At 37.9% G+C, this 23,920-nt stretch overlaps 1 protein-coding gene across 6 annotated transcripts in view; it reads left to right on the top strand.

Moving 5' to 3' along the window:
- LOC140205777 (ecotropic viral integration site 5 protein homolog) overlaps positions 1-23,920 on the top strand; it is a 276,394-nt gene that overhangs the window by 110,874 nt on the left and 141,600 nt on the right. For 4 of the 6 annotated variants that reach the window (XM_072273435.1, XM_072273433.1, XM_072273434.1 and 1 more), the window contains 11 exons: positions 1,089-1,163; positions 5,443-5,568; positions 6,110-6,253; positions 6,415-6,504; positions 6,610-6,707; positions 7,062-7,122; positions 9,059-9,112; positions 12,388-12,420; positions 13,054-13,194; positions 18,417-18,551; positions 23,024-23,164. In XM_072273435.1, coding sequence (XP_072129536.1) covers positions 1,089-1,163; positions 5,443-5,568; positions 6,110-6,253; positions 6,415-6,504; positions 6,610-6,707; positions 7,062-7,122; positions 9,059-9,112; positions 12,388-12,420; positions 13,054-13,194; positions 18,417-18,551; positions 23,024-23,164 — 1,098 coding nt within the window. The remainder of the gene's footprint in view (positions 1-1,088; positions 1,164-5,442; positions 5,569-6,109; positions 6,254-6,414; positions 6,505-6,609; positions 6,708-7,061; positions 7,123-9,058; positions 9,113-12,387; positions 12,421-13,053; positions 13,195-18,416; positions 18,552-23,023; positions 23,165-23,920) is intronic. The other 2 variants (XM_072273436.1, XM_072273437.1) reach the window with 2 other exon arrangements.

The raw sequence follows: 23,920 nt of genomic DNA, 5'->3' as shown, positions 1-23,920 counted from the left end.
TGAAGCATTGCTGCGCCTTGGTGTGTTGGTGGGCTCAGTGGCATCAGGACGAGCCGGCTTGGGTTGCTTTCCAACAGTCCACTCTGATAAGGTGCAAGGAAGAGCAAGACACCAGTTGATCCAGCAGGGGATGCGAACTGCTGTGGAAGAGCTATGTGCCAGCAAGATTGCTGGCAGGCAGCAACAAGACGTGTGGACAAGATGGGACCAGGTAACAGAGCACAGCATCTCATGGGGGAAATTTGGTTAGCTGAACCCCACCGCATCAAGTTCCTGATCCAGTCAGTCTTTGATGTCTTGCCAAGCCCAGGGAACCTGTACTGCTGGGGCAAGTCTGAAACACCAGCATGTTCCCTGTACCAAGGGCAGGGAACGTTGGAGCATATCCTCAGATGCTGCCCGAAAGCCCTGGAGGAGGGGTGTTATTGTTGACGCCACGACCAGGTGCTGAAGATAGTGGCTGACACCTTGTGCACAGCCATCATCCATTGTTTTTATCAATGCAGAGAGCATGCCACCTACTAGGAACGGCAAAGGACTGGCATTTGAGAGCTGGCCTCAGGAAACAGCTCGGATTCCCTGAGCACAGCTCCTTGACAATGCTCAGGTCAGACATAGGGCCACTGTCAGAGTCATTCAGACAGGTGGTCATGTTGGAGCTGACCATTCCCTGGGAAGACCAGATGGAGGAGGCCCATGAAAAGAAAAAGTCTTGGTGGAGGAGTGCTACAGCAAGGGGTGGTGGGCACACTGAGAGGAGGGCTGCAGAGGGTTTGATGGGTCAATCCCTCTGCCAACCTTACAGCTGGATAGGCATCTCAAGAGCCCAGAAGAGGAAAGCCATCAGGAACACCATAGAGGCAGAATGCTACTCCGACACAAATCAACCCTGGCTGGGTCACCCAGGCGAGGGTGTCTGGTGTTGAAGGACCTGAAACACCTTGTGACCCCAGGTTACATCACTGATGATGCGTCTGAGTGCATCGCAGGATGTATCATTCTGTCATTGGTTCATGTTTATGGTGTTTTTTTAACAGCTATTTTACAAAACATATTAATGGTTAACTTTTAAATATAATTCTTTGCAGGCCTATTCCCTTGTAGATCGTGAAGTTGGTTATTGCCAAGGGAGTGCTTTCATAGTTGGGCTTCTTCTTATGCAGGTATTTTATATTTAATTTTAAAAAGCTATTCTTTGTGGAATTTCTTGTCCTGGTATGCTTGTCAATGCAACAGCATTACAGCTGTTGTTTCATGATAATTTCACCCTCCTTTACTCCTCCTTTCTTTTTCCATTTCTCATTCTGGTTACCCTCTTACCCCTGCTCATCTGTTCTTTACCCCCTCCCCCACAAGCTCCCCTACTTTCCTTTCTTGCATGGTCCACTGTATTTTCTGATTACATTTCTTCTTCAGCCCTTCACCTCTTCCACCTATCCTATAACAACTTCTTACCTTATACCCCTTCCCTGACCTGCCCATCTTTCCCCTCAACCCAACACTGTCCAGCTTGTACTCCACCTCCTTCTCTCTTCCCCCTCATTTCTGCCTCTTTCCTCTTCAGTCTTGATGAAGGATCTCAGCCTGAAATGACGACCCTGCATTCCTTCATAAATGCTCCCTGACATGCTCAGTTCCTCCAGCAAACTGTGAGTGTTGCTCAAAATTTCCAGCATCTGCAGAATCTCTTGCATTTAACATAGAAAGGGCGAAGAGGTCCTATGCAGTGAGTATAGGGAGTTAAGGAAAAGGCTAAAGAGCAGGACTCCAAGGTAATCTCTGGATTGCTCCCAATACGATGTGCTAGTCGGGACAGGAATAGGATGATAGTACAGATGAATGCGTAGCTAAAGAAGTGGTGTAGGGGACAGGGATTCAAATTTCTGGATCATTAGAATCTCTAATGGGGGAAGGTAGGACCTGCACAAAACAACAGGTGTCACCTGAACTTGAGGGAGTCTAATCTCCTTGAGGGCAGGTTTGTTGGAGCTGTTGGGGAGGATTTAATGAGTTGGCAGGGGTAGGGGAACTGGAGTGAGGGCTAAGGATAACCAAACAGTAAGTGTTGAGATTTCAGCTGAAGGAAACCATGTTGATTTTAATCTGCTTTGTCATTACCTTCAACCACTCTGAAACCTCATCCCTTATAATGGACTCCCAACAGCTTCCCAATCACTGGAGTCACTGACCTGTAGTTTCTTCCCTTCTGCCTCCCTGTCTTCTTAAAGAGTGGAGTAACATTAGCAATTTTCCATTCCTCTGGAACCATTTCAGAATCTACTGATTCTTGAAAGATCACTACCATTGCCAACACAATCTCTTCAGCAACCTCTTCGGTACCCTGTGGTGTAGTCCATCTGGTCCAGGTGACTTATCTACTTTCAGATCTGAATTTGAATTGACTTTATTTCTTACATCTTTCACATACATGAGGAGTAAACATTTTTATGTTACGTCTCTGTCTAAATCTGCAATATGTAATCATAGTAATTAATAATAATTTGAAATTATTACAAACCTTTCAGCTTCTCAAGCACCTTCTCCTTAGTAATAGCAACTACACTCACGTCTGCCCCCAACACACTCAAACTTCCGACATATTGCTATTGTCATCCACAGTGAAGTTTGATGCAAAATACTTATTCTGTTTGTCTGCCATTTCTTTGCCCGCCATTACTATTTCTTCAGCATCATTTTCCACGGTCCAATATAAACTCTCTCCTTTCCTTTGCTCTATATATCTGAAAATTCTTTTGATATCCCCTTTGATATTATTGGCTAGCTTTCATATTTAATTTTTTCTCTCCTTATGATTTTTTTGTTGCTTTCTGTTGGATTTTAAAAGCTTCCCAATCCTCTAATTCCCCTCTAATTTTTGCTATATTATATGTCCTCTCATTTGTTTTTATGTTGTCTTTGAATTCCCTTGTCAGCCACACTGCCTCAGCCTCAGAGTCTTGCACCTTCTGAATTGCCCCCAGAAACTCCAGTTATTGTTGTTCTACCTGTCATTCCTTTCCCTTGTCCCCTTCCAATCAGCTTTGGTGAGATCCTCTCTCATGCCTCACTAATTCCCTTTACTCCACTGTAATACTAATGCATCTGACTTTTAGCTTCTCCCTCTCAAACTGGAGGGTAAATTCTATCATTTATGATTAGTATCCTCAGTGTTCCTTTACCTTAAGCTCCTTAATCAAATCTACTTCAGTACAAAACCTCCAAATCCAGATTTTGCATTTCTCCTAGTGGACTCAACCACATGTTGCTCTCAAAAGCAATTTCTCCCTCTTGGCATCCACACAAACCTGATTTTCCCAATCTACCTGCATATCGAAATTCTCCATGACAAGCGTAACATTGCACTTATTACATGCCTTTTCTATTTTCCATTGAAATTTATATCCCACATCTCAACTACTGTTCATGGGCCTGTATATAATTCCCATCAGGGTCTTTTTAGCCTTGCAGTTTTTTAACTCTACTCAAGTAGATTTCACATCTTCTGATCCTGTGTCACCTCTTTGTAAGAATTTGATTTTGCTTTTCCTTACCAACAGAACCACTCCACCTCTTGTACCTCCTGTTTGTCCTTTTGATACAATGTGTATCTTTAGATGTTAAGTTTCCAACTCTGATCTTACTTCCTTGACTGGATGCACACAGCGTCATACCTGCCAGTTTCTAACAGTGCTACAAGATCATCTGTATACTGTATGCATTCAAATATAACACCTTTAGTCCTGTATTCATCACCCTGGTATTATTACTGTTATTATTATTTCCTTTTTGTACTTGCATAGTTTGTTGTCTTCTGCACACTGGTTGCACGTCCAAATTGGTGCTATCTTTCATTGATTCTGTTATGGTTATTATTTTATGGATGTACTGAGTGTGCCTACAAGAAAATGAATCCCAGGGTTGTATATGGAGACATAATGTACCTTGATAATAAATTTACTTTGACCTTTGAACTTTGGAATTTTTTGAGGAAATAACTGGCAGGATAGACAAAGGAGAGTCAGTGGATGTTGTTTACTTGGATTCTTAGAAAGCCTTTGACAGAGCCCCTGGTATTACAGGAAAGATACTAGCATGGATAGAAGTTTGGCTGACTGGCAGGAGGCGAAGAGTCGGAATAAAAGTGAATATCCTGGTTGGCTGCGGTGACTAGAGGTGTTCTGCAGGCATCAGTATTGGACTGCTTTTCATGTTATATGTCAGTGACTTAGATGACAGGATTGTTGGCTTTATGGCCAAGTTTGCAGACGATACAAAGATAAATGGGGGGCAGTTAGTGTTGAGGAAGCAAAGAGTCTGCATATGCACTTGGACAGACTGGGAGAATGGGAAAAGAAGTAGCAGATGGAACATAGTGTAGGGAAGTGTATGGTCATGTACTTTGGAAGCAGGAATAAAGGTGTAGATTATTTCCTACATATGGAGAAAGTATTAAAAAATTCAGAGATATAAAAGGACTAGGAAGTCCTTGTACAGGATTCCCTAATGGTTAAGTTGCAGGTTGAGTCAGTGGTAAGGAAGGTAAATGCAATGATAGCATTAAGATTGGAGTAAGGATGTGATGCTGAGGTTTTATAAGGCATTCGTTAGACTACATGTGGAGTATTGGGAACAGTTTTGTGCCCCCATCTAAGCAAAAATGTGCTGGCATCAGAGATGATTCAGAGGAGGATCACAAGAATGATTCCGGGAATAAAAAGGTTAACATAGGAGTGTTCGGCTCTGGTCCTGTACTTGCTGGAGTTTAGGAGAATGGGGTGCGGGAGGTGGATCTCATTGAAACCTATCGAATATTGAAAGGCCTAGGTAGAGTGGATGTACAGAGGCTGCTTCCTATTGTGGTTAAGTATCGGACCAGAGGGCACAGCATCAGAATAGAAAAATGTCCATTTATGACAGAGATGAGGAAAAATTTCTTAAGCCAGAAAATAGTGAATCTGTACAACTCATTGCCAAGGAAGGCTGTGGTGGCCAAGTTGTTGAGTATATTTAAGGCAGAGGTTGATAGGTTCTTGGTTAGTCAGGGTGTCAACGATTACAGGGAGAAGGCGGTAGAATGGAGTAGTTGGAATGGCGGAGGAGACTCCATGGGCTGAGTGGCCTAATTCTGTTCCTGTGTCTTATGGTCTTGACATATTTTGCCGCAGTATTCCAGCTGAGCGCACCAGCAACCTGCAAGTTTAGATCAGAAAGCTCCTCATTTTATACTCCACATCTTTTGTAATAACATCCAACAATTCCAGTAGCTTTGCTAATTACATGCTATATCTGCAAGCTAACTTTGTGTTTCATGTGCTTGGAACACTAGATCCCTTGCAATCAATGTTGTGATGTCTTACTGATAGATATTGTTGAACCAATAAATTTGAATAATGACATTGAATCCTCCAAGTCTTAGTGCATATTTATTTTTTCCCTGTGAAGATGCCAGAGGAAGAAGCATTTTGTGTTTTTGTGAAGCTAATGCAAGACTATAGACTCCGAGAGCTATTCAAACCTAGTATGGCTGAGCTAGGCCTTTGTATGTACCAGTTTGAGTGGATGATCCAGGTAAGAGGATAAATGGATAGAGAAAAAGTTGCTGTAAAATAATTTTAATGCATCATTAAAATTGGATGTTTGATGTTTTAATTCATTTGTTTGAATCTATCAAAATTTAAGACTAGTTTCCCCATTCATTTTTTGTTTGCCATGCCTTGTATAATTGAGGATTTGCAATAACTCTATAAATTAATAGAATAAGGAAATAGTCCTTTAATCTTTTTTAGTTGTATTAATAGCTCACCTCTTGTCAAGAGATGATTTTTCAAAAACATATTTCTATCAAATTGGAAAGTGTGGGAATTATTCGTGATTAAATTTGCACTAATGTCCCATGTAAATTCCTTAAGGGTGTAGTGATTTTCTTATGAGCTACATTTACTTAATACTTTTACAGAGTGTTGTCGCAGTAGCATCAAAATAGAAGTAGTCCCAAACTGCTAATCCACCAGAAAAAGTTAGAGCAAAGTTCTTTTGCTGCTAGATACTTCTTTGTGTAATTCTCCATGCTACTTCATATTCTGTTAATTGCCTTGTTTTTTCGAGACAGGAACAGCTACCAGAACTTTATGTGCACTTTCAATCCCAGAGTTTTCACACGTCCATGTACTCTTCCTCCTGGTTCCTAACCATCTTTCTGACTACATTTCCATTACCAGTTGCTACAAGATTATTTGATATTTTCATGTCAGAGGTAAGTGATTGCACACTAAATATAATTTAAGGAATGTAATGTAAACTCTATTAACTTCATTTTTTTCACATTATTTTCTACTATTTACTACAGTAGTATGCTGAAAGATTAAAAAAGTGTTTCTGGTCATTCATCATTGTTAAGATTTTGCCTTTTTTTAGGGTCTAGAAATAGTTTTTCGTGTTGGCTTGGCTATACTACAGTCTAATCAGGCAGAATTGATGCAGCTTGACATGGAGGGAATGTTACAGGTATGGAAGATGTTTACTTTTCTCTGGTCTTACAAAAAAGTGTAACTTGCGTATTTCTTGAAACAGTTTCAAAGCATTTACTGGATCTGTATATTTTTTTGCCAGCATTTTCAAAAGATCATTCCACATCAGTTTGACAGTGGTCCTGACAAGTTGATCCAAGCAGCTTATCAAATTAAATACAATGCAAAGAAAATGAAGAAGTAAGTAATGGATGCAGTTCTATTTCATTTAAAAATGCACGTCAATCCTGTTGTTACAAATTGGGCAATCATTCAGAACTATCATTATATATCACTACATCTACTTGCCGAAGTACATAAAAAAACTGTACAAAAACGGATAATTAGTCAAGTTTACCACTTTATGCCTTCAAGGCTTACTTTGTTGTTATGAATATTACCATTAAATTAAATGTTCTTTGTACTATATTAAAGGAATTAATTGAATGCTACTATATTAAATGAATTTCTTCTTTGAATAATATGGCTTCTTTGACTTGTTTAAGATGGTATACAATAAATATATCACACACACATGACTCTACTTATTGTCAGGTTGGAAAAGGAATACACTACCATAAAAAATAAAGAGATGGAAGAACAAGTAGAAATTAAGGTAAGTGATAAAGTAATTATTAAATAGTCTCACAATTCCACGTACAGCTGCACCTTGATTTCCTAACTACTGTACTTGATATCCTGACCAATGGCTGAAAGAAACCACATGATGCCTTTACCGCTCTGTCTTCCTGTGCTGATACTTTCAGGGAACCTTGTGTTTGTGCCCTGTGGGCTCTCTATTCTGCACTGCTCCTCAAGGCCTTGTACCTGTCCTGGCCTGGTTTAACTTTGCAAAATACATCAGCTAGCATTTGTTTGAGTTAAATTTCATCTGTCATTCTTCTAACCACTTTTCCATTTAACCAAGAGCCCGTTGTAATCTCAGATTTGTCATAGTCATACTTTATTGATCCCAGAGGGAAATTGGTTTTTGTTACAGTTGCACCATAAATAATAAATAGTAATAGAACCATAAATAGTTAAATAGTAATATGTAAATTATGCCGGTAAATTATGAAATAAATCCAGGACCAGCCTATCTGCACAGGGTGTCTGACCCTCCAAGGGAGGAGTTGTAAAGTTTGATGGCCACAGGCAGGAATGACTTCCTATGATGCTCTGTGCTGCATCTTGGAGGAATGAGTCTCTGGCTGAATGTACTCCTGTGCCCACCCAGTACATTATGTAGTGGATGGGAGACATTGACCAAGATGGCATGCAACTTAGACAGCATCCTCTTTTCAGACACCACCATGAGAGAGTCCAGTTCCATCCCCACAACATCACTGGCCTTACGAATAAGTTTGTTGATTCTGTTGGCGTCTGCTACCCTCAGCCTGCTGCCCCAGCACACAACAGCAAACATGATAGCACAGGCCACCACAGACGCGTAGAACATCCTCAGCATTGTCCGGCAGATGTTAAAGAACCTCAGTCTCCTCAGGAAATAGAGACGGCTCTGATCCTTCTTGTAGACAGCCTTAGTGTTCTTTGACCAGTCCGGTTTATTGTCAATTACCATCTTCAGTGTCCACTCTACCAACAGTTTTGGTGTCATCTTCATAGGGTGGTGAGGTGAAGATGCATTTCTACCAAAGGAGGTGTGAGGCGCTCCTTTCCTGGGTAGCACCTGCTTAGCCCCCAGTCAGGGTCATGTGAAGCCATGGGAGCAGGTGGTGGATGGTCATATGAGCAGCTGGTGCATATCTCAATTCCTGGTTATGGGACCACTGATACCAGGCAGACCATCTCTGAAGAGTTGGTCATGGCTGGAGTCACCCGTCTTGTAAAGACACTGCTAAGAAGAAGGCAATGGCAAACCACTTCTGTAGAGCAAATTGCAAAGACTAATCATGGTCATGAAAAGACCATGATCGCCTTTATCTTAAACGGCATGTAATGAATGAATGAACTTGCTAATCATGCCACCTGCTTTCATATACATGATAAGCAATGGGGAACACAACACTGATTGATGTCGCCCACCACTGGTCACGGTTCTCCAATTTGAAATAAAATTTCTTCTTCTACTCTCTCCCTCCTACTACCAAACCAATTTTATATCTAATTGACTGGTTCAACTTGGGTCCATGTAGTTGTCTGCCACCTGCCCTCTGTATGCTCTTGGTCACCTCTTCAATGGATTCAGTCAGATTTGTGGAACATTGTTTTCCATGCACAAACCCATGCTGTCCATAATCAGTCTTTGCCTTTCAAAATGCCCTCAGAATCCCCTCCATTAATGTTCCCAGTACTGAGATTAGGCTTTCTCTTGCAGCCTTTTGTAAGTATTTCCCTTGTAGATGTTGCTGAAAGCCTAATTAACTCCTTAATCAAAAGCTATTGCATTTTCAAACAGATAAAAGAACAACAATAGGTTTAAAAATAGAGATGGTACCCTTTCGGCGACTACTTTAATCTTGAGCTCTTCAACGTGATTGATTTATATTTTAAAAAAAGAAAAGTTATGTGGAATTTCTTCCTGATTGTAGAGGTTACGCACAGAAAATCGATTGCTGAAACAACGCATTGAAACATTGGAGAAGGTGAGTGCTATTAAATTGAGTTTTAAAGATTTTTTATTTTAAAAAAAAACCTAAATTGCTGTGTTATTTCAAGTAAATGTTAATTTATGAAGGTGTTTCACTTACTTCTCTGATCAAGGATGGTCGTCCAATGAAATAGTCTGGCTTCTTTACTAACAGTCCTTGGCTCAATGACACATTAACACCTAGCACAGAAGGCTATGTGACTGAGGATTCAGTAATTGTATGATGGAAACAATCTGCTATTCTTTTGAAATGTATGGAGGGAAATAGGACATGCTATATAGATAACACTTCTCCAATCTGTCCAGGAAAAAAGGATGATACTTTGGGGTTTGTAAATGCAGATTCCATATTTGACAGCTCAATGTTTGGCAGGTCTACTGAGAGCCTTTATTTCTAACTGTTTGTTGATTTTCGGGGAAAGGGAGTGGGGGCAGCGGGTACTCAAGACATGAAAGGTTGAATTGCAGGTTTGGCTCTCATTAATCTGACATTATTTCTAGATGGCTTGCTTGATATTGAAAGCAAAGATGCATTGGATAAACTGGGGATTCATGATAATTTTTCTGCAAATCTCTGCTTTCATCCTGCACAGAGTAAATTATGGGCACAAGTCTAGCTTCAAACACAATATCATGATACTACTTATCAGAGTTATCATTCCAACGTCATTTTTTGCGTCACTTTTTTATCAAGGGTTCCCAACCTAGGGTCCAGGGATTCCTTGCTTAATGGTATTGGTCCATGACATAAGAAAGGTTGGAAACCCTTGCTTTTTACTCATCTTTGAATTCTTCTAACCATGCATCATGTTGTACATGAACAAGTAAGGAGAAAACATTTTACTGAATTTTACTGATGGCTTCTCCTGATTTTTGCTTGTTATGTGGCTGACTAGTATCAGAAATTAATTCAACCCTATATTGAAATTACTAATGGGACTACACTGCCGTTTTGTTCTGACTGATATTATTTATTCATATTAAATTGACTTGGTCTCCTTTTATTTTGCCTAAAAATCATAATTTTTAATCAATTTTCAACAAAAAAATTGGAAGTGTTTTTATCCACTATCAATTTGAAACAAATAATTTGGATTAGTGGACTTAGTGTGCTGACAGCACATTTTCCAAATCCTTATTTGGTTTGATCATTTTGAATTTTCAGCACTGGTTAAATATGCCACTGGTATGGATTTAATACCTACATTCTTTTAAAAGTATTACATCTTTAACAAGGATTCATTTGTTCACTCTTGGTGCAAAATTATGTACTAAGTTTGTACAGTGCATAACCTTGTAAAATACTGAGCTCCCTGTCAGAACTGAATACCAAAAAATTTAATGACAAATCCTTGGCGAGCTCTTAATCCTGATTTTTGTGTTCCATCAAGCATATATAGGAAATGAATAAATGTGTTTCACTCAAAAAAAAATTTCCAGATGAAATTTCTTTTTTGCGATTTGGTATAGCATCATCCTTAACTAAAATAAAACAGTCTTATTTGGTAAATAGTAAATTGATTTGTTTTTGTCACACGTGAAAGCTGTTAAACAGTTTTACAGTATGATACAATATTGTACAGCGAAAACTATTTTGCATGCTATCCATCAGATCATTTCATCACTCTACGCTGATGTTCAAGGTACATTTATTATCAAAGTATGTGTACAGTATAAAACTTTGAGATTCATCTTCTCCAGGCAGAAACAAAAGAAAGAAAACCTTGGAAGCGGTTCAAGGAAAAAGGTCAACACCCTCTCCCCCCACATACAAATAAAAACAAATCTCGCAAACGTCATCAAAATAATCAACTTGCCACGAGCAAAAAAGCAAACGGAAACAAGAACATCAGGACCCCTCCCCCCACACATACACACACGCGCGCACACACGCACACACAAACACAAAGAGAACTAAACAGATCGTGCAAACAGCAACAAGAAAGAACTGTTGAAAATACAATACCACAATATAAATCTGAAAGAATCCAATTGAACTATAGTCCAATCCATAAATCACAGACCCAGAACTTCGGTACCTTCCTCCTACAGCACTGAGGAAATGAGAGACAATTCAAATGCAGGGGATGTGATGAAATTATCTGCATGGGTGGCGTGCAGAACAATGTTCAGTAATAAACCAATTTACTATTTTACTTGTATTAGATAACTGCATGAGAGTCCTTTTCAATCATACTGCAGCTTGAGGTGTGATTTGTTATTTATTCTTTATGGTGAAATGTTAGCTTTGGTCTGAATAATTGTATTCTGCTTCTTGGTTGCTATTAGAATATAATTATGCTTGTTGAACTATCTTCTATCTGAGTTGATGCAAGCTGTTGTCTGCACAATAAATTTTAAGTTGTGCATCCAAATCTACCCTTAAATTCATTCCGCAATACTTTTTAAAATTTTTCTAACTTTACTAAAATATTATAGAAAACCTATTTCTTTCTGTCTTTTAACGTTCTATTCTGCAAGTCATTCTTTTAAACTGTCATTGATTTTACAGTATTAAGTTGATTTATGGTATTGTACTGCATTATGAAGTCTGTTGAAGTTGAATGCATTGAAACAGTAGTGTTGACATTTTGTTTGCATCTTTTGGTTGAAGTTAAGTTTAGTTAAATACAAGTTTAAAAAAAGTAGACATTTCTGTAAACAGCAGCATGATGGTTGTGTTCTGCTGAATGCTTCTTTGCTTTGGTTAGTTTTATAAGCTGCATTGGAAAATGGAGCACTAATGTGAGTACTAACGTGCAGTAGTTTCAGAGTTAATTAGAAAAATTTAAACTCTAAGAGACCAAAAAAATGGCAAAACTTTAACATTCTGTAAACATCAATTATAATTTTCTGAAGTATACATTTGCTAAAAGCCTCTAATAATAGCATGGCTTCTTATTAATTACATATCTAGTTGCACAAAATGGAATGTGGCCCTGTGTATGACACAATAGACAATTACTAGCTTTTTGCTTTGCAAATTTCAGTTCTTTAGTCTTTTAGTGTAACACCTCTGTGCTTTGCTAAATCGTGAAGTGGTGCAAGTTCTTACTCACTGTTCATCTCCTTTCAGCACATATAATATGACATCTGAACTGTTTTAGTGGCAGAAAAAGCTGTTTTGAGGAGTAAAAGTGACAACACCTTCCATAATTGTCATACAGTTTCTCTCCTGCCAGGTTTTACAGTTTTTTTAAATCAAAGTTTCTTCTGTGTTCATTGTTTTCTAGTCTTTCTCTTATATCTGTCTGGATTTTTCCTTTGTAGGAAAGTGCTTCTTTGGCAGATAGATTGATTCAGGTACAGTTTGTCATCCTACCCATCTTTTATACAATGGATCAATGCTGCGTCCCTTGAGAGAAACTGTCATCTTATACTTTTGTTTACCGTTTCTTCCTGGTTTTTGCCCACTATTTTTATGTAATGATGTGTGTTTCTGGAAAAAGGTTACTTTTTAAAAATTGTTTTATTAAATTGTTTCTTTACAATATTTTTTCAAATAATTGACAGTGAAGGGAAAAGAAGTGTAATCGTAATGAAATCAGTATCCTGTTGAAATTAAAATTTTACATGCAACCAGTAAACACTTTAATGAATGACCATTCCAGATGCACATTCTTAAGTTTAAAAAAAAATGTAATCTACATGAAGGAGTGTTTATAATTGTAATGCATGTTCAACTCCTCACTAACTCTAAGTTTTCTAATTCAATCAAGGCCATTAATTCTTACCACATGTATGTTAGCAGAATTGCATGTAGAAAATTTGGTAAGTGCTTTACATTGCTAAACAGTATCATTAGGCAAAAACTTCAAACAATAAAATCTAATGTTTGTCCTTTGGGATGTATTACTAATCAACCAATGTAAATTCAAAAAACTTTTCACTACTCCCCCACACCAATCCTTATTCCCTGCACAATTGTGTCCTAAGGGACAAGTGACAAGGGCACAAGAGGCAGAGGAAAACTACCTCATTAAACGGGAGCTGGCCACCATTAAACAGCAGAGTGATGAGGCTAGTGCTAAGCTGGAGAAAGCTCAGAATGCCTTCAGGGAACTCCAAGAGCAACGGGTAAGGAGGCTGGCAGCATCATCTATTTCCTGTTCGTCATTGCTTTATTTGCACCTTATTGTTCATGCCATCTTGTCTCATTTTCAGCGCATTATTTTTGTGTTTGTTCAGTAAATGGACAGAATGCTTTGCACTTTATTTTTCCCTTTTCTTCCTAGGTCATTTTGTTTTACAGGTTCTGTGCTCATGACAGATTAGGTTTTCTCTCAATTTGTGGTTTAGCAGAAAATCCGTAATCTATAGTTTATATCCCAGCAGTCAATTATACATCTGGATCAGCATGATGTGAATACTTATGTTCAGAAATTATGGAGGATTCTTGCAATTTTCAAAGTTGCTTAAAATTTTAACGTAGGGAGCCAGAGACTATAAGCTAGAACAGCATATCATTTGAACAGCGTAACTGAATGAGATAGTTGATTGTGGGATTGAATTTATACGGTTTGTGATTTATTTAACTTTCGCAAGATTTGCTTAAGAAATAATATATTTAAAAGCAGGACATTAATAAATGATCAAAATAAATCTGACAAAATAATCCAGTGGTCATGAAAAGTTGGATGATGGAAAATCATTTTGCAACATTTCAGTACATGACTGCAGTTGCTGGCTTGGTTCTTGAGGAAGAGTTGTTTTTTATAGCCTTTTATATAAATTTCATAGACAGTAGTAAACAATTGGTGCACAGTTTAATTGCAAGATCCCTTCGTTCAGAGACACACCACTATATTTATATATTTGAACGAATATTGATATCAGTGGCTGCTAATATGATTACAGCTGCCCTTTAAATTTCATTTACCATCGCAGTTGACTTTCTGGCTATATTCAACCTAATTGTAAGACCAGAAGGGACATTTGAATTTTACTGCTGGATTTGCTAATGAACCCAGTTACCTATATTTCAAACACCCTTGGTGATTCTGTAAACATTTGCTTGTACGTTGCTGAAATTCCCTTGTAACTTTAGTGAGCTCACTGAATGTTTAATTTCAACACTTCAGAATGTTGATACATGAACTGCCCTCCCAATCCTTTGCTGCTTTGCATATTTTGTATTCCCTTATTATTTAGGTGCAGGTTTCACTGGTGTTTTGAGTGACAACTTGAAATTGTGTTGTGCAGTAAGGATGGATTACAGTTATTTGTTTTGGCTTATAAACACACAGTGGCTTGCAAGGTGTTTAACATCCATTACAGATTTGATGCAAACATTTCTTTCACAAAAATTGCTGTTCATTTACATTTATTTTAACTCTAAATAATAGTTATATTATTTCAGAGAAGTTCAAAGTCTTAGCTCAATTAACACTTAGAAGAGGCCATCAAGTAGTCAATGATTTCAGATTCCTTTAGCTAGTCCCTTAAGCTCACAGAACCTATCTTGACCACAAATGCTCACTATCAAGTTCATCTGTCTTAATTAGCAAATGGCATGTATAACTGCAAGGAGCTACACCAATCAGAAATTCCATTGAAGCATTTTTGGTGTAGAACACAGTCTCAAAGCATTTAGCAAAAAAATTATTAGGTGATAATTGACAACTCACGAGAAATAGGAGAAACTCAATCTTGGTCATACAGAATGAAGAAAGGCTTTAATTTAAGCCTTTAAAATTACCTAAGTACTGTTAAGTAGTCACTTCATAAGGAGGAAATGGAGCAGTAACTTTGCAATTTCCATGAAAATGTGTTTGGGTAATGGCTGGATAATCTGTATTCTTGTTGCCAGGTAAATGGGTGAAATTATCATGTTCTTCAAGGTAGTCTCCAGGTATTGTTTCCTTCCACTTGAGAAGACAAATTGCCATAATTAAATATTGCATCCAAAAATGTTGGTAAAATTTACAACAATCTGTAGGTTGTCTTGCTGACTCATATTGAATTTTAAATAGCTGCCCCATAAAGATTTCCTTAAAAATCTTTTTTGATTGTTATCCTAGGGAGATGGAGGAAGGTTGCAGGATTGCTTCAGAACATATAAAGATTTCAAATTAATGTCTTGAGAGTCTCCTTGGTTTAAAGGAGTATTTCAAAGAAGAGGGAGTGCAGAAACAAGTGTGTTCGGAATTTGGAGTGTCCGATCCAGATGATTGAAGATAGGCAGCCAATAGTGATAGAACTGATTTGGAGGCGTACAGAAGAGGCCTTAGTTATCAGGTGCTGCATTGCCTTGAATTATAAATGAATGTTGTTACTGAGATGTGGAGGGAGTGAGGCCATGAAAACATCTGAAAAGGGTTGAGATTTTAAAATCAGAGCCCAAATGAACCAGAAGCTAGAATGAGTTAGCAGTGGTATTATGAGGGACTTGCTATAGATTAAGCTTCATGGTGCATTTTTTTTAGGAAATTGAACATGGGAGGCTGATCAACAAGCTACTGTCATTACTGGGAATGAACACGTACGTGAATAATTTTCTAAAGCAGAAGACGTATCAGAACTTTGAGAGTTAAATAAGATAGCATTTTTTGAAAAATATCTTGAGCTGTGTGATAGTGTAGACAGTTAGCACTCATAGCTCCTAAGATCCAGGTTTGATCCTGACCACAGATACTACCCGTTTAGAGTTTGCACTTTCTTCCTGTGGGCCTGTGCATTTGTCAGGTCTGCTGGTTTCTCACAACTCCAAGATGTGATGACTGATTAATTACACTACCTCACTGGTGAGCAGCAGAGCAGGGAGTTAATGACCATGTGAATGAGAATAAGTTGTAGGTTTACAGGGAAATTGTGTGTGTGTTGGGAGTGGGTCTGATGGAGACTAGCCTCATGTTATATAATGAGGGAATACAGCATGAGCCATTGTATAGGAAGGGCATTTTCATAAATTAACATCATGAATGTTGAGTCCCAACAAGTGAAAGTGAACACTTGTGCATTAGTTCTACGTTGTTAAAATTCCATATGGTACAATTTAGTGTCACTTAAACTATACATAATTTGTGTGGTACAAGTTTGAAGGAAAAATTGATGGTCTGAAGAGCTTTTTAATGAAGGTATATACTATAGTAGATAGTTTGGCTTTCTTTTTAAAAAAAAAAGTTGTTCAATGATTTTGTAAGAATATTTTTCTGCAAAAGCATCATAATTTGTTTGTGCAATTTCAGGAGTACTATTTAATGGCTTATTTCCATGATGTAAATTTTCTGTATTCCTGTGTATTGTTGACTGTTTTCATTTCATTGTGGATTGTGGAATGTTAATCAAAGGATGTACTTTATCCTCGGGCTCCAATGACATCTATGCTGTATTTCATAACAGCTAAAGCTGGGACCTTTTGTTTAGTTATAGATGTTGTATTTCTGCACATTTACAATTATTATTTGAAAAATGATGTGGCCAACAAATATAACAAAATGAGTCGAGGTGACTTATTTTCAATTATATATTTATGCAATATCCTGTTTTATATGCCAAAAGGTTTAATTTATTATTATTTCATATTTGTGTACATTCTGCATTTTATTAAATTGTATGCTTGAGTAGAAGCAAAATATAATTCAAGGCAGATGTAGAACAGGGTGTTTGCTTAAAAAATCATATGTATTCCAACGTATATTGAATTGACTTCTTTAAAAGAGGACTGAGTGTTCTCATAATGTAGAAAAAGCAAAATGTGACAGAATCAAATACCAAATGTGCTTTTATTATTCTAGGAAGAAATAACTCATTGTAGTGTAGTGGATTATTTTAAGTACTGTTTGGGGAAATCAAAATAGAACACAAGTTCATGTAGCAGCTGTTGACCAGGAACTATCCAGTACCATCATGGCTGAATTCCAAATCAACTCCACTTTTCCCACCCTATCTTGTACTGTATGTCCGTTCTCCAGAAAATGCTAATACATATTTGAATGTGAAATACTGCATCAAATCTTATGTACAATTGAGTAACATCTAAAAAGCAATATTTTATTGATAATATTCAGGAAATAAAATGATTTTTTTTTGGTGATAGAAATTAATATAACCTGTTTAAAAGAGCTTAATTCTTGCAACAAGAGATTTTTTTTTTGTTCCAATTTAATTAGTTTTCGCTGCTGATGGATGGACACATGTTTAAAATATTGAGAGTTTTACCCAGTTAGCATGGAGTTTTTGATCCTACAACATTTGTTTCAACAATTTGTGATGACCATGTATAATGGGACTAAAAAAAGGTTCATTATCAATACCCTCCAGGGTATAAATTAGAAAGCTGCTAAAGTGTTGATGGAGGGAAATTTTGTGTGTAAATGTGTACATACAAAAATATTTATTTTGATTGCAATGCCTTTATTTACCAAACTACAAGTAATATTAAAGCTCGTGCTTAGAAACTGGCTATTTACCAAATCTGAATTGTGCCGCACAAATTCGAGTTAAGCCAAACCATCAAAGCTTGGATTTTGTGTCTAATTAGGAATTTATGACCAATGCCTTCTTTTCAAATGCTTTTTGTGTTAAATTTTTGTTGATGCTTCAATTGGATTTACATTTATATTGCATATCTTGTGCACACTCCAGTGTGGTGTGCCTGAGCAATGATGAGTATGAAGCTAAAGCTATATTGGGAATTCAAGGGCTGTAAGGTTTGTATTTATTGCAATGGTAAATAGAATAAATGGTTGTTTGCAGATTTTATAAATCTGATGAATTCTGTGTGAGGACAAACATCTCAAAAGGACAATCTTAAAAATGTAAAATATAGATTTAGAAAAATATGCTGGCAGTTTATTGGAATGCACAGAATGTACATTAGTGGAATGTTTATTTTGTGCATTGAGATCGAGATCCTAAATTTGAAAAATCCAATCGATTGCACGGATTTTCCTTAAATCATTTGATATATGCACTCCATGCACTTTGAATTATATTTCATTAACTTATTTGTGGTAATGTTTTATGTGCTGTGTTTGACATATGTTTCGTGGGTGCACCAGAGGAACGTTGTTTCATTTGGTTGCATGTATGTACAGTCGGATGACAATTGTCTTGAAGTTGAACTTGATATATACAATGTTTACTGAGTTATTCATTAATACATCTTAATTGCCATTACTGTAAAATAAAGCCGGATCTTAAAGCTTTGACCAAAGCTTTTGCAAGAGTAAATCAGATTAACTCTACTTCCCAAGCATTTCATATTGTAAATCCCTAGGGTTAAAAGCTTCTCTATTTGATGATTTTTGGAAATTGATACTGAAGTACCTTTTTATAAATGCTGTTTTCTTTTCTAGCATAAATGTAACCCACGGTACAGTGAGGATTTTGTTCTGCAGTTGGAGACTGAGCTCGTGCAGGCAAGGTTAAGAGAAGCAGAGTCACAATGTGCACTTAAAGAGATGCAGGACAAAATCCTGGACATAGAAAAGGTACGTGACATAATTTGAATTTGCATTTGTAGCATAGTCAACTCAAACTTCCATTCTCATTTCATCACATTCTTTATTGTTAAAATTTCAGTGTTTTCCATTTGAACATGAAAGTTCATGAAACTTAACTTTTTTCAGTCAAACGGAGCAATGCAAAGCGGCATTTAATTATGCCACGTACTATTTTCAAGAAGCTTTTCTTATAGGGAAAAGTGGTGGGTAATGCTATTGGTGAAAGGTTAACACAAAACAAAGACTGACATGCATCATCTAATCATAGCAAAAGGAGTCAGAAGATCAGAAGGGAACAATTTACTATCAAGCTGTAAATTTGTAATTTAAGTTTGTTAATAAAATATAATTGTAAGAAACTGTCGGGGTAGGGAGAACAGGACTGAAAGAAATAGATTAATAAAGACAAACTTTAGATTCCTTGGCTATTTGATGTCTGACAACATTAAGGAGTATTGTTTTCATAATATATTGGCCTACTAAAAGATTTTGTACTGAACTATAACAACCCAGAGTGAACTATGTACCTTTTGGTGTTCTTCTGATTCTGAACATTAAAACAACAAAAAAAATCAATAGCTTACTTGTTCCATCTGTTCAATGTTTTTTTAATGCATGGTTTGAAAGGGAGAATAAAAGTACACCTGTGAGAATCACTGCAGCATCTAGTGACCCTGTGGTCTCTGTCTTCGAGGCTGAAGTCAGAACATCTTTCAAGAGGGTGAACCCTTGCAAGGCATCAGGCCCCTGATGGTGAACCTGGTTCGGCATTGAAAACCTATGGCAACCAACTGATGGGAATGTTCAGGGACATCTTCAATCTCTCACTGCTGCAGTCAGAGGTTCCCACTTGTTTCAAAAGGGCGTCAATTATGTTAGTGCCCGGGAAGAGCAGAGTGAGCTGCCTCAACATCTATCATCCAGTGGCACTCTCACCTAACTGTGATGAAATGCTTTAAGAGTTTGGTCACGGCCAGAATCAACTCTTGCCTAAGTAGGGACCTGGATCTGCTGCAGTTTGCCTATCACCTTCATAGGTCTGCAGGGGATGCAACCTCACTGGCTTTTCACTCGACCTTGGTTCATCTGGACAACAGTAATACCTATGTTAGGCTGCTGTTTATTGATTATAGCTCAGCATCCAACACAATAATACCCTCAGTTTTAATCAATAAGCTCCCAAGCTTAGGCCTCTGTACTTCCTTTGAAACAATCTGTGTGGATTGGAAATAACATCTCCTCGCTGACAGTCAACACTGGTGCACCTTAAGGATGTGTGCTTAGCCCACTGCTCTACTCTTTCTACACCCACGGCTGTGTGGCTAGTGTGACAGAAAAAAGCCAGTCATCAGAAGATTGATGCCAATAAGAGGACAATGGGGGAACCTTCAAGAGGTGTTAATAAGAGACAAGAGGGATTAACGGAAAGGAGACACAGTTCCGAGTATTGTCAGAGACCGGGGCTTTGAACCCTGAACTGTTTGAAGTTTGATGGACAGGCGATACCCCAGCAGGGGGATAAAAAGGGACAGATTCGCTAAGGCAACAGACACATGACCCCACGAGGTAACAAGACCCTGAAAGCGGTGTGCCTCCCCCACTAGTTGGTGGGAGTTTTTGGAGGTCTGGTCGCGGGACCAGCCATAGACGCACAGGGTAGAAAGGTACGGATCGGCGGGAACCTGGTGTGTGTGTCCACCCTTGCCTGGGTGCCGGGTTCACCGCAGAAGAACGATCGTATCTGGAACAAAGGGGTCACAGTCGGTGACCTCAGAAGACATTACAAAGGGCTCGCCCGAAAGCTGACTGCGAGGAATATCGAAGGTCTGTTTGGAATCCGATTTGAATATTCATTCGTTCTCTCTCTCCCCCCGCCCCCAACGGCACAACAGTGATTACTGTGAACTCAATTGAACTGAACTTTGCGTCACTTGAAACTGGTCATTTACCCCTAGACGGCGATAGGGCTTGATTGATCCTATTATCCTAGTTCTGTGTACATGTGTGTTTATCATTGCTGAACTGTTGCATTTATTATCCTTTTGATTAGAGTACTGTGTTGCTTATTTCTTTAATAAAACTTTCTTAGTTCCAGTAATCCAGACTCCAACTAAGTGGTCCATTTCTGCTGGTTTGGCAACCCAGTTACGGGGTACGTAACACTAGGCACAACTCCAATACCGTCTGTAAGTTTGCCAATGACGCAACTATTATTGGTGGAATTTCATATGATGTGAAAAGGCATACAGGAACGAGATAGATCAGCTGGTTGAACGGGGTCGCTGCAACAACTTTGCAGTTATCATCAGTTAGGCTAAGGGGTTGATTGTGGACTTGAGGAAGGGGAAGTTGAGGGACACACACAAGTTCTCACTGGGGGATCAGCAATGGAAAGGGTGAGTAGTTTCAAGTTCCTGGATGTTAATATCGCTGAAGATTGATCCTGTTCCAACATATTGCTGCATTTACAAAGAAGGCATGACAGTGCCTCTATTTCATTAAGAGTAAGAGGAGACTTAGTATGTCACCAAAGACTCTTCGCAAATTTCTACAGCTTTATTGTGAAGAGCATTCTAGTTGATTGCCTCGCTGTCTGGTATGGGGATGGGGGGGAGAGGGTATTACACAGGATCAGAAAAGCTGCAGGAAGTTGTAAATTCAGTTAGCTTCATCATGGGCCCCAGCCTATCCAGCCTCGAAGACACCTTCACAAGGCAGTGCTTCAAGAAGGCAGCATCCATCATTAAGGACTCCCATCACCCAGGACATGCCCTCATCACATTCAAGGAGGAGGTACAGAAGCTTGAAGACAACACTAAACATTTCAGGAACAGCTTTTCCCCTCTGCCATCAGATTTTGGAGTGGACATTAAACCTATGAACACTACATCATGTTGTTTTGCTCTTTTTGTCTACTTTCTTAATTTTAATTTATATTTCTTATTGTAATTTATAACGATTTTTTATTATGTGTTGTAATGTACTCTTAATAACAAATTTCATGATGTATGCCAGTGATATTAAATCTGATTCTGATTTCTAGCTCAGAGCTTAAATAGTGTTTTAATTTTGTGGAAATGATAATACATTTAATGCTAATTTATTTTTCTTCCTTCAACGTACAATGTTTTCCTGGAGGTTTTCTTTCCTTTCCATTGCACTTTAACATGACCACGCCAGATTTCTTCTCCACTGCCTGTTAGAAAAATCATCCATCTTCTTTTACAAGGCTTGTTTAATATTTTGCTGCATGGTAGCATATCATTTAGCATAAAGCTATTACAACGTCAGTGACCCGGTTTCAACTCCCGCCTTTGTCTGTCAGGAGTTTGTACGTTGTCTCTGTGATCACATGGGTTTCTTCCAGATGCTCCACTTTCTTCCCACGTTCCAAAGACGTATGGGTTAGGAGGTTAATTGGACACAATGGTGTAACAGGGCACCGTGGTTTTGTTGGACCAGAAGGGCCAATTACCATGCTGTATCTCTAAATAAAATAAAATAAATAATAAAAAGGTATCTTAATTCCTTCATTTTGATCAATTTAACTGAGACAAGATCAGTTCTTACTAAAAGTTTAAAAGCTGGTGCATTTCATGTATCTTGTAAAATCTGATCAGGATATTTCCAAGCGGCACAAGTAAGTTGTCCATCTTAGAACTTGTGTCCAATATCTTGTAAGTAGAATGCATTTATGGGCACTGGTATTTCTGAACTGTGCTAATCATTTGACTTTAATGTGTTGTGCAGTATGAGGCAAATCTTGCAATTTAACACGCATTTACTGAATTCTGACGGTACGCTACATTGAATAGCAACTTTGTAGAATAGCAAAATATTGTTCAACAAACTTTGCTTGTCCTTCAGTGAGCTAGTGTTTCTTGCATGATTTGACTACGCATGCATACCAGTTTATGAGAAGAATAATATATTGAAATGCTAATGTGTAGCACCATTCAGCAGAAGAATGGGTTTGAAAGCAATTGCCGTGTTCTTATTTGGGCTATGAATAGCATTGATGAGGTGAGTAGTAGATAGTAACTGCGTAAAAGAAAATTGGTTTGTATACCTTGCAAATTAGATTTTCATGTCTGGGTTTTGTGTTTAACCATTCCAGTGCAGACACAATATAGTATCTCTGAAAATCAAACAGCGTCTCTGTAGAAAGAGTTAACATTTCAGGTCAAGTAGCTTTAAATCATCAAATATTCTCCATCTTCATTGAGTTGGAATGCCAATTTGTGCCAGTTTGCACTTTATGTCTATAATATGAACACTAATATAAAGAAATAATCAGATTATCAGACCAGTTATACAATTGTGTTAATCTTGTAAACTTCTATTTTATTAGTCCATAGACTCAATCCATAGACCTGTATTCTTTGTCTCCTAGTGTTTTTCTTTGAGGAAGTTCTGACATAACACTGAATTTTTTATCTTTGAACCATTTGCAATAACAGAGAAACAGCTCCTTGCCTGATGAGAATAACGTGACCAGATTGCAAGAGGAGCTCATTGGAGCAAAACTAAGGGAAGCAGAGGCAGTAATGAGTATTAAAGAACTTGGGCAGCAGGTTAAAGATTTGGACGATCATTGGCAGGTAAAAGAAACCTTATTCCAGTTGGCACTTGCTAATGTATCACTGTTTTTTTTTTTTGGTAGCATGACGTTCAGTATTCATTGTATAAAATGTTTATCAGGACTACTGAAAGCAATATTGGCATTTTATAGAAAATTCTTAGTATTATGGATGATTTATTTTTTGCAGTAGAAATTCATTGGCTGCTGTAAGTTGTTAACTGCAATGGAATTTGCTGTCCAGACACTGATATTAAATACAATGGCAGCTTCTTGCAGCCAGACCTTATATTTACATAATCAGTATTCTTTTTGCATTGCACTTGTTGAATCACTGCATTTCACTGCTACTTTGAGGGAATAACAATTTTGTTCTCTAAATGACAAAAGCTATAGAACACAAAATAAAACAAAAAAGGGAAAATTGGAATAAAAGGGAGGACTGTTATAAATGCCAAGTTCATAATTCAACAGAAAACCGTTCTGAATAGCAAAGGAGCAAGGAAGAGACAGAAAAATGGAAACTGGAAGATCTAAATAAATTGGATGGTAACACAAATAGCCAATGTCAGGGATGGGCAAGCTATTAGACAGATTCATTAGGGCAGAATTAATTGCTTGGAAAAGTAAAATGAAAATAACAATCAGTTTATTGGAGAGACCAGAGACATCAGAATTGTTCTGCTTTGAGAAACAACCTAGATGATAATGTAGGGGTATGATTGGTGTGTAGTTGACACAAAAAGTGGTGGACTTGTAGATAATGATGAAGGCTATT

The sequence above is a fragment of the Mobula birostris genome, chromosome 12 (assembly GCF_030028105.1).
Source record: "Mobula birostris isolate sMobBir1 chromosome 12, sMobBir1.hap1, whole genome shotgun sequence".
Lineage (NCBI taxonomy): Eukaryota > Metazoa > Chordata > Chondrichthyes > Myliobatiformes > Myliobatidae > Mobula > Mobula birostris.
The sequence above is the reverse complement of the archived record's forward strand: the minus strand, read 5'-3'. Positions and strand labels throughout refer to the sequence as shown.